Consider the following 18,080-nt stretch of genomic DNA (forward strand, 5'->3'; position numbering starts at 1 on the left):
ACGGAAGCAGTTTATACTTATTCATGGTTGGATTATACACATATAACTTATCAGGCCACACATGACACAACACAAGACCGTTACACGAATGCAAAAACCTCGGTAAACCCGGATATCGGGTTCGGGTTAAACGGGAAGCTTTTAATCGACGGACGTGGAATATTACAATGAATGTAAAAATAGGGGAAGTTGATTGTAACCGAAGAAACAAAGCTTGAGGGTGATCAACGTTAGGGTTTTGGGTTCGGAGTAGAGTGAAGTTAGGATGGGTCAGTGCCTGCAAACGAATCTGGAAATGGGTAGTGATCGGAGAGGTAATCCGGTTAAGATATTGATCAGAAGGTCGTCGATTGAACGAACTTTATGTGCAGAAGTTTGTTCTTCTACGTCGTCGCCAGTGTGTTTTACTTTCTTCTGTTTTGATGATCCGATTGAAATGATTTCGCGATGGTTAGAACATTCCGGCGAATGGTCGTCCATAGTATGGCATCGGGAGTTGGGGTTTAGGGGGTGTTTGGATTCCTTGTTTTACCTCCCTCTCCTCTATACGCAGTCATTTAGAAAATATTATAAAATGAGATAATTATGATTTGCCTACGTGTAATATGGGCAGGAGACACTATCCCCTGATTCTTAAATTACGGGTTTCAAACCCACACAGTTTCTCGGTGGGCTCAATTTGACCTTTGCCATCAGTTGACCGTCCATTGGCTTAGTAAAGTTACCATCATGCCCTTAAAGAATAAAATGAAATTACCATTATGCCCTTTTATAATAAAAATAATAATAATAATAATAATAATAATAACATATCTTTATCATCATCATTATCATCATCATCATCATCATACCCACTAAAACCCAGATCATCATCATCATCATCATCATACCCATTCAAACCCGAATCTTCATTATCATCATACAACACCATATGATAGAAATTCATCATCATGATACAAACACCACCACCATCGTACCCCCTTCACCAAACCCAGAAACTCCAAACCCTAAAACATAATCTGACGGAGGTGACCGTTGAAAAATCAAGAACACGTTGCCGGAAGTTCAAGAAAGATGTCAGGATTTGAATTTGGAGTTGAGAATGAGCCACATGCTCCTCCGCCGCACTACCACCATCGGAGGTAGCCAAGCCGCCGCCACCATCACTGTCTTCCTATTTTCGGAACCCTAATCGTTGCCACCAACACCGTCGTCATCCGGTAATAATTAATGGTGGCAGAACCCTAGTCGTCGCCACCACCGTCTTCCTGTTACCGGAAAAACGAACCGGTCTCTGGCACCACCATGGAGCCACCGTCGCCACACAACTCCCTCTATCTCTCTCTATACCACCACCATCTTCCTAATTACTTTAATTTACAATCTTGATTTCAGAATCTTGAAACCCTAAACTCACTAGTTGGGAAAAGGTTGAAATTTTGAATAGTTTCAAAGTGGTTTATGTTATGGATATGAGGATGATAATGAGATTCAGATGAAAAAGTAATTGTGTTGGTATGAATGAGATTCAGATGAGGATGATATGGATATGAGGACATGAAAATGATATGAATGATTATTTGTGACAATCGTCAATTTTAGGCTAACTCCGTTAACTCCGTTAACTCAACTCCGTCAATTCAAACTTAAGATCATTGAATCTGTAACGCACACCTCATTACATTTAAACCAGGGTTTAAATGACGCTTGACACTTACTACATGTGTAGTCTTTCGGGAATTGCACCGAAACGCAAACGAGTTGACGCAAACAATTGGTGAATAAACGAAAAACGTCAAAACAATAATTATGTGATAATTATGTGTTAGACATATGTGTTACTTGATTATATTAAGTATGATACTAAACAAGAAACAAGAGCTAGTTAAAATAAGCTAGAAAAGTGCAAATTAGAAGTTGAGGGACCTAGATGTAACATGTTATTATAAATAATAATATAAACCTAAACCCTAACACTCCCTCTCCCTCCCTCTAGACCGATCGGCCCCCCCTCCCCCCTTGTTCTTGGCTTCCGTCAATCACACACACACATATACACAAGATCTTTCAAGTTTAATCGAAGATTAAGGTGCTAGGAAGGTATAAACAACTATTCTATGTATTTTACATGCTTAATTTTGAGTTTGAATGGGTTAATTATAAACCCTAAAATCTGGAAATTTCATATATTGTGTTCATATGATCTTTGTTTGATTTGATGATGTATTGATGATGATTTGATAACTAGAATTGATATTGTTACATGTTAATTGTTGCGTCTTGATTTTGAGATCAAATAAAACCCTAACCATGTATGTATGGTGTAATTGATGTGCATGGATAGTGATTATGGTGTCTAGAGTGTTATATGAACGGATTATAGTCTATAGATGGTTAATATGTTGAGTTTTGTTGCAAACAGTTTCTGGACAGATTGTGTTGTTGATGTTCAATTGACTGTATTGGGGTGTAAATGTGAAAATTGGTTGAGATTATTGATACTACAGTAAACTAGATTGATTCTAGTTTCTAAAGAATATAAATTTGCAATTTTTGGACGTGTAAAAGTTAACCTTTATGATTTTACAAAAACGTTGTGCAAAGCTGAGTTGTTAGACCTGCTGTTAGGTTGTTTTGTAAATGTTATATCTCATGAACTACGAGACCAATTGGGTTGGTTCCACTTCTGGAAGTTGACTTATTGAGTTAGGAACCTAACCCAAGTGGTCTTGCATTTGTTGGATTTTTCATTTAACGGGAATTTCAAATAACATTCTGTTGTGCATGAATTTGACTGTTATGAGCTTGCTGTAGTGTTTTGATCATTATGAGAAATCTATGTGGAATAAAAATAAAATAAAATATGTTCTGGAAACCTAACACATGCATTCTTTAGTGATGATTTTTGGTAAATTAATTGAGATGCTATGATCAGTGGAATAGTACAATCTTTCAAGTAGAATTTCTGTCTCGGTGAAACTAGCTGCTGAATTTTGTGAAAATGCATGAAACATGATAATTGCTAAATAATTGTTATGTTTTGACCGATTTGCCCCTGCGGGGAATAATTGCTAGTTAATTGTTATGTGTGACCAAATTGCCCTTACGGGGAGTAATTGCTAGTGATGTACATTATTAATACATGACACGTAAATAATTGCTCACACACGTATTGTATCACAAATGTACTCGTTAAGTCACACACGATTCACAAACAAACACGAAACGTATCTTGTGATTAGGAATTATGTGCCGGGTCTAGAGACTCGATATTAGTTCCGATACTTAGAAAATCTCCTTGTTGTTTTAGAACGCTAGAGAGAGTTTTCTGTGACGCGCATCACTTGGTGATTTATTTTGGGAATTCTTCGCAAACAGTGAGTTTCACTTACCCCTTTAAACTGTTTTAAACGCTTTTCACTTGGGGGAGATAACATACTCCGCTAAACGCATTTAAGATTTTGTTAGTAATACTTGTTGTATAGGCTAGCTACCTATCGATATATAATTGATTTAACACTATCTGGTAACGCAAAACGCTGAACGCAAAACGCTAAACGCAAAACGCTGAACGCAAACGCTAAACGCTTTATTTTATTTAAACTTGTGAACTCACCAACCTTGTGTTGACACTTTTAGTATGTTATTCTCAGGTAGCCGAGGCGGGCGCGCGGTATAGGATCATGCATGGTTTTTGAACATTCTGATATGCAAACATGTTTTAACTATTATTACTTGGGTTTTTAAGTCGTCCTGCGTGACGCAACTTTTGTCTTTTGGTTTTTACGCTTCCGCACTTAATTTTATTTAAACGTTTTTATGGTTTGATTATAACTGATGATTCCGATCCTGTTAGTTCACACCCTCTGACGGTAAAACTCCGTTAGTGGAATTTGAGGGTGTGACAGATTGGTATCAGAGCCAGGTTATAGCGAACTAGAAATTGCATGCATACTAGACTATAACCGCGACGACCCATTAGTTATAATGATACGCACTGCATAGATTTGTGTAGTCTTTTTTATCTTATCTCTTTACCCCTTTCACTCATACGCGCGCATACACGGCTTACCTGTAGGAATGTCGACGCCGCCATCATCATCATCATCATCATCATCATCCGATCCGATGACTCATGCTCATGGGAAAGAACCGCAGATACCTACCGCATCGCCACCCCGAGTAGTTCCAGAACTCGAAGCTCCCGCACCGAAGAGGTATCGCTTATCCGGAGGCATGTACGAAAACGAAGTTAGCTGGGATTGGTACCCTAATATGATCAGACATATGGTCTATCGCGAAAAAGTTCCCCCGCTACCCCACCCGAACCGTCCTGCTTATCCCAACACCTTACCACCCATAACCGAACCTGTAGAGCGTGTGCTCGCAGCTGTTGTTTCTTGTTTGGAGCGTGATGTTGGTTACATGCGCTATACGAGAGCGAACGTTTCCGGACTGTTAAAAGATGGAACCAAAACTATAGAGGAAATTTCCTGCATGACAGTAGCAATGAAGGAAATGCAAGAGGCTAGTGATCAACAGATGAAGATTATGAGAAAGATGAAAGCCGAGATGATAGACTTGCAAGAGCAACTCCAAGTAGCAAGGACCCGAACCGAGATAGCTTTAGAGCGCTGCGATGTCTTACAAATGCAAATTGCTCAGAACGCAGCCGAACCTGAGGCAGAGCCTGAGGCAGAACCTGAAGCAGAGCCTGAGGCAGAGCCTGAAGAGGAACCCGAAGAAGATCCCGAAGAGGAGCCTGAGGAGGATCCCGAGGAAAATCCCGAGGAGGAACCTGAAGAAGAACCAGAGGAAGAACCGGCAGAGGAGGAGGCACACTCAGAGGTGTCCTCAGACGATGACATCTAAGGATGATAACACCTAGATGGAGGGGTTGTCTCCATCCAAACTATTATTTTTCTATGATTTTAAGGATTGGTTTTAAATACTTTGTAGCGAATACAATGGTTTTAATCATGAATTATTATTTGGATTAATATATGGTTGTGATGTGATGTTTGTTCCTTTTATTTCTTTCTTACCTATCTTTTATTACATGTATGGTGTGTTTCATATGAAAGAAAAATTCATGTTTAACATTTCATGCTGTGATTCTAGGAAATGGCAGGAAGAAACGCTGGACACGGACGTCGTAACATCAACCTGACTGCAGCAGAACTCCAAACTCTGCTGAATGACCACGCGGCGGCCGCTCTAGCCGCACATGTACAGAACCAAGCTGGAGGTCCAATTGGAACGTGTACCTTCAAGAATTACCTTAACTGCAAGCCCAGTACGTTTAAGGGCACTGAGGGAGCTATAGGCTTCCTTCGTTGGGCTGAGAAGGCCGGATCGGCGTTTGAAATGTGTAGTTGTCCCCCTGCCAGTAGAGTCAAATTTGCTGCTGGAACACTTGAAGATTCTGCTCTCACTTGGTGGAATTCAAACGTACAGATTCTTGGATTAGAACTGGCTAACGCGATGAACTGGGAGGAGTTCAAGAACATGATGCGAGAAGAGTACTGTCCGAGAGAGGAGATTGCAAAGTTGGAGTCAGAGTTTTGGTCATTGAAGATGGTGGGTTCAGAAATCGAGGCCTACACTACCCGTTCTCACGAGTTGGCCGTGATGTGTCCACGGATGGTAGACCCACCGAGTAAGAGGATTGAAATGTATATTGACGGGTTGGCACCGCAAATTCAGGGCATGGTAACGTCTTCCAGACCAGCCACGATTCAACAAGCGATTCGGTTAGCTCACAAACTAACGGATCAAGCAGTGACCCAGGGTGCGCTACCACCTAGGGGTTCAACCACTAAAGCCCGTGACAACCTGAGTGCTGACAACAACAGCAACAACCCGAGCAGCGGAAAGAGAAAGTTTGACAACACCAGATCCTCATCCTCGAACCCCCCACAGCAGCAACACTACTGAAAGCCCGAATTCACCCGGAGCTTCAACAATCAGGGTCACAATAACAATAACAACGGTAGCGGGCAGGGTTTGAGCGGCTATGCTGGGAAGTACCCGAAGTGCAACAGGTGTAACTATCATCATGCTGGCCCGTGTGACCATGTCAAGTGTCTGAGATGCGGAAAGATGGGTCACCAGGCAAAGGAATGTAGAGGAGACCTTGCAATCGGCTCACACACACACACATATCTCTTGATTTTGATCTTGTATTTCATAATTGAAGCATCCTACATCCGTTTCTAGCCATCTTCTACCTTCCTCTTGCTTGTATTGGTGTTTTTGAAGGTATAATTACAAACCCTAGGTCCGATTTTTATATGTAATGTGTTCATATGTTTTATCTTGATTTGATGATGGATTGATTGTGATATGATAACTAGAATTGGTATTATTACATGTTAATCGTTGTGTTCTTGATTTTGAATTCAAATAAAACCCTAACCATGGATGTAATGTGTAATTGATGTGCATGGATGGTGATTATGGTGTCTAGGATGTTATATGAAGGAATTGTGGTTTATAAATGGCTAATATGTTGAGTTTTGTTGCAAACAGTTTCTGGACATATTGTGTTGTTGATGTTCAATTGACTGTATCGGGGTGTAAATGTGAAAATTGGTTGAGATTATTGATACTACAGTAAACTAGGTTGAGTCTAGTTTCTAAAGAATATAAATTTGCAATTTTTGGACGTGTAAAAGTTAACCTTTATGATTTTACAAAAACGTTGTGCAAAGCTGAGTTGTTAGACCTGCTGTTAGGTTGTGTTGTAAATGTTATATCTCATGAACTACGAGACCAATTGGGTTGGTTCCACTTCTGGAAGTTGACTTGTTGAGTTAGGAACCTAACCCAAGTGGTCTTGCATTTATTGGATTTTTCATTTAACGGGAATTTTAAATAACATTCTATTGCGCATGAATTTGACTGTTATGAGTTTGCTGTAATGATTTGATTATTGTGAGAAACCTAGGTGGAATAAAAATATAATAAAATATGTTCTGGAAACCTAAGACATACATGCTTTTGTGATGATTTTTGGTAAATCAATTGAGATGCTATGATCGGTGGAATAGTACAATCTTTCAAGTATAATTTCTGTCTCGGTGAAACTAGCTGCTGAATTTTGTGAAAATGCATGAAACATGATAATTACTAGTTAATCGTTATGTTTTGACCAAATTGCCCCTGCGGGGAATACTTGCTAAATAATTGTGGTGTTTTGACCAAATTGCCCCTGCGGGGAATAGTTGCTGGTGATGTACATTATTAATACATGACACGTAAACGATTGTCCACACACGTAGCGTATCACAAATGTGCTTGTTAAGTCACACACGATTCACAAACAAACACGAAACGTGATATTTGCACAGGTACTACGTGCCGGGTCTAGAGACTCGTTAATAGTTCCGACACTTAGAAAATCTCTTTGTTGTTTTAGAACGCTAAAGAGAGTTTTCTGTGATGCGCATCACTTGGTGATTTATTTTTGGGAATTCTTCGCAAACAGTGAGTTTCACTTACCCCTTTAAACTGTTTTAAACGCTTTTCACTTGGGGGAGATAACATACTCCGATAAACGCATTTAAGATTTTGTTAGTAAATTATATATCACTTGTAAAGGCTAAGTGGCAAACGAAACATTTGAAGTCCTACACATCGAACCGGTTAATATTTGGAATAGCGAGTCACTGTTGAGTAGTACTACTGGGTTTGACAAACCCCACCCAACGCTAAACTCGACTGGAGGTCGAGTGGGTGTAATTTTGGCTAACACGTACCATGGTCTGGATGACCTGGTGACAAGGCACTTGATAAACAGTCATCTTCGGTGTCGAACACTTAGTAATACTTGTTGTATAGGCTAACTACCTATCGATATATAATTGATTTAACACTATCTGGTAACGCAAAACGCTGAACGCAAAACGCTAAACGCAAAACGCTGAACGCAAACGCTAAACGCTTTACTTTATATAAACTTGTGAACTCACCAACCTTGTGTTGACACTTTTAGTATGTTATTCTCAGGTAGCCGAGGCGGGCGCGCGGTATAGGATCATGCATGGTTTTTGAACATTCTGATATGCAAACATGTTTTAACTATTATTACTTGGGTTTTTAAGTCGTCCTGCGTGACGCAACTTTTGTCTTTTGGTTTTTACGCTTCCGCACTTAATTTCATTTAAACGTTTTTATGGTTTGATTATAACTGATGATTCCGATCCTGTTAGTTCACACCCTCTGACGGTAAAACTCCGTTAGTGGAATTTGAGGGTGTGACATTATTATTATTATTATTATTATTATTATTATTATTATTATCATCATCATCATGTTTATTTATTCAATTACTAAATTACCCTTGACATTAAATGGTCAAAAGATGGTCAACTAATGGTAGGGGTCATACCAAGCCCACTGGGAAACTCCAGTGGTTCAATACGTGCAATTTAAGAATCAGTAGTTCATGGGTCTCCCTCCCATATTACACAGGGGGCAAATCATAATTCGTCTCTTAAAAAGTTATACGTTATGAGAAGTGAAACATGAAATTTAACTTTCTCGTATAACATTTTATCTCTGCTCTACTCACAACCATTTTTAAACATACCATATAATTTGTAAATCTCCCTCACATATTTTTAGGGAACGAGTAAAGAATGCTCTAACATTTTCCAATGTCCCATTAGTTAATAAGTTATAATTTTGTAATTTATTAACTTGTCCTCTTATAATAACACACAATATCAAACATCTTTTAACTTTTTCAAAATTTAATAAGTCATAAGTTGCTTAAAATAAGTAATCCCAAACATCCCCTTAGTTGTTTCCTTGGGGTCATCAGGAATCAGGAAGAAGTCTGAATGTCCACATATATCAATATGAGTAAACGAACAAAACTGTTTCGTAAACAGTCTGTTTGAAGGGAAGTTAGTTTATATTTGTTGATTTAATAAAAGAACAATTATGAATAGAAAGTTTGTGTTCATTTACTTGAATGAACAAACATCAACAAATATGCTTTGTTCATTCATTTATGTTTATGAACGTTTGTTTGCGTGTCTTTCATGTATGTTCGTTTACATATTAATATAAAATAACTAGATATTATTTGTGTTTTACGTGATATATCACCCTGTAACATCCCGAAATTTCCAAAATGATATTAGTTATATTACTTAATAATAGAGGGAAAGTTGACTCGGGTTCGGGAAATAAATAATAGAGTAGGAGTTGGTATGAGTCGGGCTAGTGTTAGATTAATTGAGATGGGTTAAATGAGAATGGACCTTAGGTCCATGGGCTTTAAGGGATATAAATATCCCCTAAACCTCATCTCTTTCCATTCTAATCTCTACACATTCAAAACACACACACCATAAACGAGCAGGATCCGAGAGAGAGTAAACGTTAGTTGGTGCTAGATCGTCGTGACGAACCAAAGCAACAAGACCAGCTCGTGTTCGTAAGTTCAACTCGTTCAAGGTACGTTTATGGTTAGAAATCGTTCGTATAGGTTCGGTTTGATTTGAGAAATGGTAGATCTGAGTTTGTATGGTAAAAACGAATCCAACAAAGCTAAACTTACTGAAAATGGTTATGATTTGATGGGTTAATCGATTGATAAAAAGGACCCGTAACCTATATGCCTAAATCGCACCCTCTAAACATCGATGTTAGGTCGATTTGATAGTTGGGGTTTGTAGGCGCTGGTCAGACGATTCCATGGGTACCTAAATCGAGTTATTTGGTTAAGGAACGAAGGATTTAAGAGCGAACAGAACCTGCAGACGACAACTTCGCCTTCATCTGGGCAACTTCGCCTTCAAAGCAACGAACTTCGCCTGCAGGCTAAGTTCGCCTGATGAACTTCGCCTGATGGCAACTTCGCTGTAAAGTTAAGTTCGCCTAACTGGTAACTTCGCCTGAGGCCAAGTTCGCCTGATGATAACTTCGCCTGAGGCCAAGTTCGCCTGATGACAACTTCGCCTGAAGCCAAGTTCGCATGATGGCAACTTCGCTGTAAAGCTAAGTTCGCCTAGCTGGTAACTTCGCCTAAATCTAAGTTCGCCTAAGGTTAACTTCGCCTAAAGTCAAGTTCGATTAGAAAATAAATTAAAAATCTAATGAAAAATGTGTTAAGACAGTTAATGGAAATAAAATTTTTCCAAGCTGACCTGGCAGCTCGACCCCAGCCAGGGGCTCTGCCCCTTGGACCCTGCTAGGGGCTGCCGCCCCTAGACCCCGCTGCCAGGGGCGCTGCCCCCGGACCCCCGTTCGTTATGGGTCATATAAAGATAGAAATACATTATAAGTAGTGATAGTTAAATTGATATGTATACTTGTTATACAGTCAGCCATGCACAACTGAAGAAAGGGATTACGATCAACGGAGAACGTAACCGTGTTCAGGTGAGTTTCTAGCCCCATTCCTTGTTATGTTTTCGGGGCTGTGTGCATACTCGATGTGTTGTTAATACATTTATCCTAAGTGATAAGTGTATGTCATATGTGATATGTGTGATAGATATGAATGATTGTTTGTCGGTACGCGAACGATCTTCGGATATTGCGCGTACTGTCAGGTTAAAAATAAAGGTACGAATATTATATATCGAAGATGTATGAATATTTCAAATGAATACTTGTCGGGCGTGAACGATCTTCGGATATTGCACGTAACGTCAAGGGGTATGGTTGTTAAATGAATGAGGTAAGGAATGCCTAGAGTGTTCTTATGTTATAATGTAAGTATGTGTATATAGGTACACGAATGGCATGTGAGTTCTACGTTCGACATAGTAAGTTTGGATGGCAAATCCCTATAGCTTCTGTCGGACATAGACTCGGCTGGTGATGGCGTAGTTAAGGACTGCGAGCCTTATACGTGAAGTAGATGATATATGTAAACGTAGATAAGGACTGCGAACCTTATACGTAATGTAAATAGGCGTCAGCATAGGAAAGAACTGTGAACCTTATACGTGCTGATTTTGTAGCATAGGGGAGGACTGCGAACCTCGTACGTGCTATGAATTAGGTTGCAACATAGGGAAGGACTGCGAACCTTGTACGTGTTGTGGATGTATTTCAGCATAGGAAAGGACTGTGAACCTTATACGTGCTGATTTTGTAGCATAGGGGAGGACTGCGAACCTCGTACGTGCTATGAATTAGGTTGCAACATAGGGAAGGACTGTGAACCTTGTACGTGTTGTGGATGTACTATGGTATAGGGAAGGACCGCGATCCTTGTACGTACCATAAATGGTGAACATAGGTAAGGACTGCGAACCTTGTACGTGTTCACGACCTTGAGTACAGGTATAGACGGTGAACTATGAACGTACTCTCGGTAGACTGAGGTTAGTGATTGTAGATATGTATGTATGTATGGTAGCAAGTATGTATGTAGAACAGAAGGGTAACTAGTGAAGTATGGATATGTATCTACAGATATGTATGTATGTGTATGTATTGTATGGCGTTCGATTAACTAGAACTCACTCAGCGTAGCTGACTTTTAGTATGCACGCAGGTGAGCTGATTATAGAGTTAGCATGAGGATGACACACGGCATGGATTGAACGGCTGACATCTGAAGAAAGAAGTAAAGATGTTTTAAATATAAAGTTTTGTGTTATGGTATCAAAGAAAAGATTTAATGTTTTGTAACAAATGATTGATGTTTTATATTCCGCGAAAAGTTTTAATAAACTCTGATTTGAAGGACTGTGTTTATGAGTAAATCCGACGTTAAAGTAGGGCTACCGGGTTCGGGGCCTTACACACCCTAATATGTTTGATATTTATTCGTTTGTTTGTATTGAAATGTGTTTGTTTATTTTTGTTTAATTTTAATTGAATGAACACGTATATGTCATTATTTGTGTTTGTTTAGTTCATTTACAGGCCTATGAGATAGTTGGGCCATTTTTAAGTTAGGATAACTTGTATTGGATTAGGTAATTTAGCTAAAATGGCTAGCTCACTAGAGAAAATCTCGAATATAAATGAGCCAGTTTGACTCTTTGACTCATTTAGATTAAACTCTAAATATTAATATATCATAATAACATCCTACCAAAATAAGATTTTTTTTAAAAAGAAATCATATATTATATCACTCTAGCTTTAAAACATTATAAAAAAATAATTAAATAAAACATTATCATTGTTAGAAATTATATTTTTGTATTATATGTATAGAAAAATAAATAAATAAAAATTAAAAAAATAATAATAACGAGTTTGAGTTTGGCTCAAGGTTTAAACGAACCGAACTCAAACTTGCCTTGTAAGCCTGATAAAGTTAACGTGCCGAGGTCTAAACTAGCACGTTTAAGTTCGAGCCCGAGCTCAGATCGGCTAGATTAATATTACCCTGGTCATCTTATTTAGGTCAAATACTTCTAACCTTCCCCAACCAAACCAGCCGTTCATCAGAGTATTACTCCATAGATAATAAGGGAGAAGAGGAGAGCAGGTGATAAGCGAGATGAGTAAATGAAATACCTCAATCGCCATTTATCATCTCCAATTGAGTAGTATATCCTTCGTGCAATTCAATCCCTGAGGTCAGTAAGTTAATTATTCGTTTGCTCAAGGCTTCAAGCGTAGACCGAATCGGCTATTTGATTTTGTTTCCAACTGTTTGTTATCTGTGATGACTTTGCACTTTGTAAGCGTAGTGTAGGTTTTTAATATTGTCGTGTTTACAGATAGATTGATTGTAACATGAAATTGTCTTTTGTACTTGAGAAACCAATAACACTTACTTCTCAACCATTACTTGCCTTGTTTAATTTGAATTGAATTAAATAGTTGTAGTGAGTGTATAACTTATTATTGGGAGTTAGTTTTTGATAATGCCTCATGGTATGTACAATGTTTTGGTGCTGTTTTAAAGTTATGTAAAAAGGGTTGCCATTCCTTGCTTATTATTGATCAAATGTTTGGTGAGTTGGTTATTGCTTGATTTTTTTATTCATAAATTTAGATTATTAAGTTTAAAAAAAAATCCTAATTTTTTATCATACAAAAAGCAAAAGTTTTCAATATCACTTTTTGAAGGAATTGATCCTGTGGTTATGTTTATCTTATTTTAAATTGAAGGAATCATTGTTTTTCTCAGAGTTTCTATGTGGAAACATTAGCAAATTTGATCTTGTTGCTTTTTATTATTCATATTTTGTGTTTGGTAAGAAATTTTGGGCTTTTAACCATGATTTTCTCTATCAATGCAATGTGTGTATGCTTGTACTTTGTATGCAAATGGTATTTTAAAGTGGCTGGTTGTTGTGGCTAGGGGTGTTCAAAACAATCCGAATCCGAATTATCCGGTATATAAAATTTAATGTTTATATGATAAAAACCTAATTCTTTTCTCAAAACATAAGTTTCTTTCTCCATCTCAATCTCCAAACTTCTCCAGATCTCTCAACGACGACCAGTTCAAAGTTCAAACCTCCATGGCGGTCATCGTCTCACTGTAAAACGTCAGTCTGTCACCAACCCAGCCCTCATTGTCACCTCAACCCTCGTCAGTCATCACCAATTCACCATAGCCCTCGTCTCTCCATTCTTGATAAAGTATCTCATATGTAATTAATGGTTTGTTTCAAGGATTGGTTAATTATATTTACAGATTTGTTTAAAAGCTTGGATCACAGATTCTTAAAGTGTAAGTTATGTTATGCAGTTTTTTTTTAAATTCAGATTTTTGGATATCTGATTCACTATCCGATCAATTTCGGATTCGGATTCGGATAGTGAAATCCACTATCCGAAAGGTCCGGATATCCGAACACCCCTAGTTGTGTCAACTATGGCACTCTGATTACTTAGGGCTCCATTCTCGTACTTCATAAACCTCCTGTTTATGTTTGTATGTAAATGTATGATCATCATCTCATAAATATTTTTCTCCAAAAATTGTAACGAAGTTATTACCTTGTTGCTGTTAGCCAGTAATGGTTCTTTTTTAATTTACTGCAAATACTTTTGAAATCATAGGAACACGACAACATGGCTTCAGGTCAAGAAGTTGATGATTCTTCAAACAATAACAGCTCGTAAGTTTCTATTTCTTATGTGTTCTTAATATAGTGTTGATATAATCTAAGTTACCATGTGCCTGGCCTCAACTATGTTTTAGGCCCAAAAAAGTATACAAGGATCCTGATGATGGGCGACAAAGATTTTTACTTGAGCTTGAATTTGTCCAATGCCTTGCCAATCCGACTTATATTCACTGTAAGTATAACTTACAATGTTACATCCTTATTACTTTAAAGTGATGGTAAATCTTTGCATAATTTACACTTAGAACTTTGAGGTAGATTTAGCTCAGAACCGTTATTTTGAAGATGAAGCGTTCATTGGTTACTTGAAGTACCTTCAATACTGGCAACGACCTGAATATATAAAATATATCATGTGAGTTTTATGTATTCTAACAACCATATTTTGTTACATTTTTCTATCAACAGTTTGTTAACTTCTGCTTATTTTTGGAGAATCATAGGTACCCGCATTGTCTCTACTTTTTAGAACTTCTTCAAAACGCAAGCTTTCGCAATGCTATGGCATATCCGGCCAATAAGGTTACATTTAAAAAAAATTGATAAATAACTAATATGCTTATATGGTATATCTAATTATATTTGTTGAATCCTTTAGGAGTTGACACACAGGCAGCAGTTTTACTTTTGGAAAAACTACAGGAATAATCGATTGAAGCATATATTGCCTAGGCCTCTTCCCGAGCCTACAGCTGCACCACCATCTAATGCACTTCCGCCACCTATACTGCCTGCCTCCACCACCATGGCGGCTTCATCTGCTCCTGTGGCGGCACCGCCAGTTCCCTCGCCTATGTCGTATGGTGTACCTTCTGGGCCGCCTCTCAACAAAAGTGACCCAAGAAACGCAATTGATAGAAGAAAGAGAAAGTAAAACTTTTCTCTGTATGTTCGGTCTGTCAGCATAAACAATCTTTTAGTAATTATATTCTTATTCATAGTTGCAAAAAAGTGGACATGAGTCATAACGGGTAGTCTTTTTGTACCATTCAAAACGGGTCAAGTTGGGTTGACCTGAAGCTATTTTTGGTGTGAAAGATGTTATAACAAGTGTTCAGTGTCCAAATGTTTACGTTATTTTAATAGTGGTTTTAACTTTTGGGCCCATTTCTTTTTTACGTTAATATTTTAAAATTTAACCCGTTATGGATAAAGTGATAACCACAAATTGGTCAAAATTAGGGGTGTAAACAAGTTAAGCCAGCTTGTGAAAGACTCAAGATGGGTTCGTTAAAGGCTTGAATTAACGAGCTCGAGTATAAAAATAATTTTGTTTAATAAATGAATCAATAATATTTAATATAATTTTTATTTAGCATGTTAAATATGTTTTTGTATAACATTGAGTATATATAAAATCATGATAAAGTTACTAATATTTATATACAGTTTATGATTAAAAAGTATATGAAAATAATTAAACATATATTTAATTAGTTAATAAATATTAAACCTGTCGAGCCCAAGCTCGGGCTTTAGAAAAAGACCTCCAAACTAGCTTGAGCTCTCGTAAGCCAAACGACTTCAGCTCATTTACACCCCTAGTTGACATTGGCACCTCTACCTTTTATTATCTAGTTTTTACTTCTGTAAATGTATTACATGACCAAACCCCTTACTCATTTACAGGAAAGACGGATAACTTGAAGTGTGACTGAAGTGGCAATATATGCAATTTTCTATTATTTCCATGTTAAACTGATGTAGAATATTACAAATCTAATTGCCAGGTAGTACTTAGAGTTTCTTTTTACAAGTTTTATATGTCTGTCAACAAGAACAATGTTGGGTTGTTATTTTGCATTGTTAGTGAAATGATCCATTTGTAGCATGATTTATTGATGATGGCTTTATAATGCTGAAAACTGTTTTCCATTACTAGTGGGTGCTTATAAAGTTTGCATGATTTATTAATTTTTAGTTGCGTCATTAATGTGTAAGCGCGCCAAGTTTTTGCAATCGGCTTCGGCTTGCTAAAACTCAAATTGAGTCGAGTGTAAACGAGTTTGAGCCTAAAAAAAGTTTGTTTGATGAGTACCAGCCCCTGCTTCACTTGTTGATTTTGACTAGTCTAAACAGCTAAGACTATTATATGCATAATAATTATATATAAAATAACCGAATATTATATGTTTCCTACAAATAGTCATAAATATGTGAATGGTGAGAAGGGTGTGTGGTCTTTGGATAGCTGAGAACTTGATATCAAGCTGATAGAGAACCCCCACCCGAATACTATATGTTAAGAGTTGAGTTATTCTACATATGGTTTTTGGACAAGAATAAAGTGGGTTCCATGACATGACTTTACAGGTTGGTTTTTTTAAGTTATCAAGTTAGTCCATTAACTAATAAATTTTGAAGTCCTTATATTTAGTCTCTCAAGTAATTATTTATGTTGTGAAAATATGGGTTGTAACGTTTGAACATTTTAAATTTACCTTTTGTTTAATTTTAATTTGTAATGTTTTTTTTGTTGTTTTTTTTTTAATTTGAACATTTGCGTTTTCTCTTTATGCTATTTTATTTTAAGCAATTTTTATTTCTAAAACACATTAAATAAATAACCATTATTATGTGGCATTTGACACGTGACTTGATAACCATCAAAACTGGGTTATCCCACAACGCAGAAAATATGGGATTGTCTCTCTGCCTCAGTGACAGTGACATTACACGATAACTAGCAGAACTTGGTTATACCACTAAGAACATTCACATCCCATCCCCTAAATTTATGTGAGGAGAGTATGTAAATTATAGGGTGAGGTTTTGAGTGGTTGTGAGTGTAAATTATAGGGTGTAGAGAAAAATGTAGTGATTTTTTGTAAATTTGGGGAACATTGTTTGCCCCTATTTATTTTTTAATATTTGTTGGATTGGTTATGAGTAGAGGAGAGAGAAAACAGTAATGATGAAGGTATAAAAAATATTATTTAATTAAACAGGAGAGAGAAATATGAAAAATATAGTGTTTTTAGTGTAATTATAGAAATAAAGATCTGAAATGAGATGAGAATGCTCTGACATGTAATAATACTTACAATAGAAAATAATTATATAAAACAAGTAATAAGACAAAAAATTGTGAGGGATGGTTTGTTATTAATTAGTTGTTACGGGAGGAAGGAAGTGGTGGGTTGGTTAAATGACTAATCTATCCCTGTTGCTAGATATCGTAATTCTGTGAAATAAATTTTGAAATATCACACAAATTCATGGTTATATTTTGATGATAAAACTGTTTATATGATTTTCTTAAAATTCGTAAAGCATCATCCTAGCATTGCATATGGTTAATTATTTGTGTATGAGACTAGTGAAATCCCAGTTTTTCTTTAATATGTTTATAATTTTTTTATTTTTAATTATTAAAGAAATTCTCCTTACATAACGCAACAACACATACATACATACGAGAAAAATCCTCTTTTTCCTTTTTTTTGTATGTTCATACATCATCATGGAATTATAAGTTAAAAGAACATAAGTAACATTTGGTCAGCATCTTTATGATCGATTTGGTAGGTAGCACAATGGACATGGGTAATAGGCGCTAAATAATTGAGTGTAAGTTTAAATATTGTTGAAATTGTGTTAGTCAAATAGTTGTTACAGTAATTTGTTAGTCAAGAGATTTTATCTCCAACATTCTAGGATATACTCCTGTATATATGTGATGTACCAATTCAATGTAAATCAATTGAATCTTTTAGTCTTTCATGGTATCAGCCTAGGTTTTTTATACCTGGCATCCATTTTTTCTTTACCCTACATCCATGGCTGGCTCTATCTCCTCTTCTTCCGATCCACCCACCACTCCACTCCACACTTTTCTTCACCTAATCACCATCAAACTACCTTTTCTGGAAAAATCAAGTCAAACCGGTTCGTTCATACCTTCATCTTCTTGGTCATATCGATGGTTCTATTGTCGCTCCACCAGAAACTTTGTCTGCTGATAACAAAACCATCTCCAATCCAGCCTTTGTTACCTGGAAAGAAGCTGATCAA

At 37.1% G+C, this 18,080-nt stretch overlaps 1 protein-coding gene across 2 annotated transcripts; it reads left to right on the forward strand.

Annotated features, from left to right (window-relative positions):
• The first annotated feature begins 13,998 nt into the window (after positions 1-13,998).
• On the forward strand, positions 13,999-15,908 carry LOC143630523 (mediator of RNA polymerase II transcription subunit 31-like). Of its 2 annotated transcripts, none has more exons than XM_077099518.1 (6): positions 13,999-14,057; positions 14,141-14,238; positions 14,325-14,421; positions 14,510-14,588; positions 14,665-14,960; positions 15,696-15,908. In XM_077099518.1, the coding sequence occupies exons 1-5, from the start codon at positions 14,011-14,013 to the stop codon at positions 14,938-14,940; spliced, it is 597 nt and encodes a 198-aa protein (XP_076955633.1). In that variant the 5' UTR covers positions 13,999-14,010; the 3' UTR covers positions 14,941-14,960; positions 15,696-15,908. The 2 variants fall into 2 exon arrangements, with proteins under 2 accessions (XP_076955633.1, XP_076955632.1); XM_077099517.1 differs by having other exon boundaries at positions 14,665-14,936.
• Positions 15,909-18,080: the final 2,172 nt, after the last annotated feature.

This window comes from Bidens hawaiensis, unplaced genomic scaffold, assembly GCF_021521415.1.
Source record: "Bidens hawaiensis isolate Kalapana, Puna unplaced genomic scaffold, B.hawaiensis_p1.1 tig00005681_1, whole genome shotgun sequence".
Lineage (NCBI taxonomy): Eukaryota > Viridiplantae > Streptophyta > Magnoliopsida > Asterales > Asteraceae > Bidens > Bidens hawaiensis.

What these genes read in the sequence shown, in the direction of transcription:
- LOC143630523 (XM_077099517.1), top strand. Translation starts at nt 14,011, where the DNA reads ATGGCTTCAGGTCAAGAAGTTGATGATTCTTCAAACAATAACAGCTC. An exon ending in GAATATATAAAATATATCAT is followed by an intron (nt 14,422 to 14,509) that starts GTGAGTTTTATG and finishes GGAGAATCATAG; the next exon opens with GTACCCGCATTGTCTCTACT. An exon ending in TGGCATATCCGGCCAATAAG is followed by an intron (nt 14,589 to 14,664) that starts GTTACATTTAAA and finishes TGAATCCTTTAG; the next exon opens with GAGTTGACACACAGGCAGCA.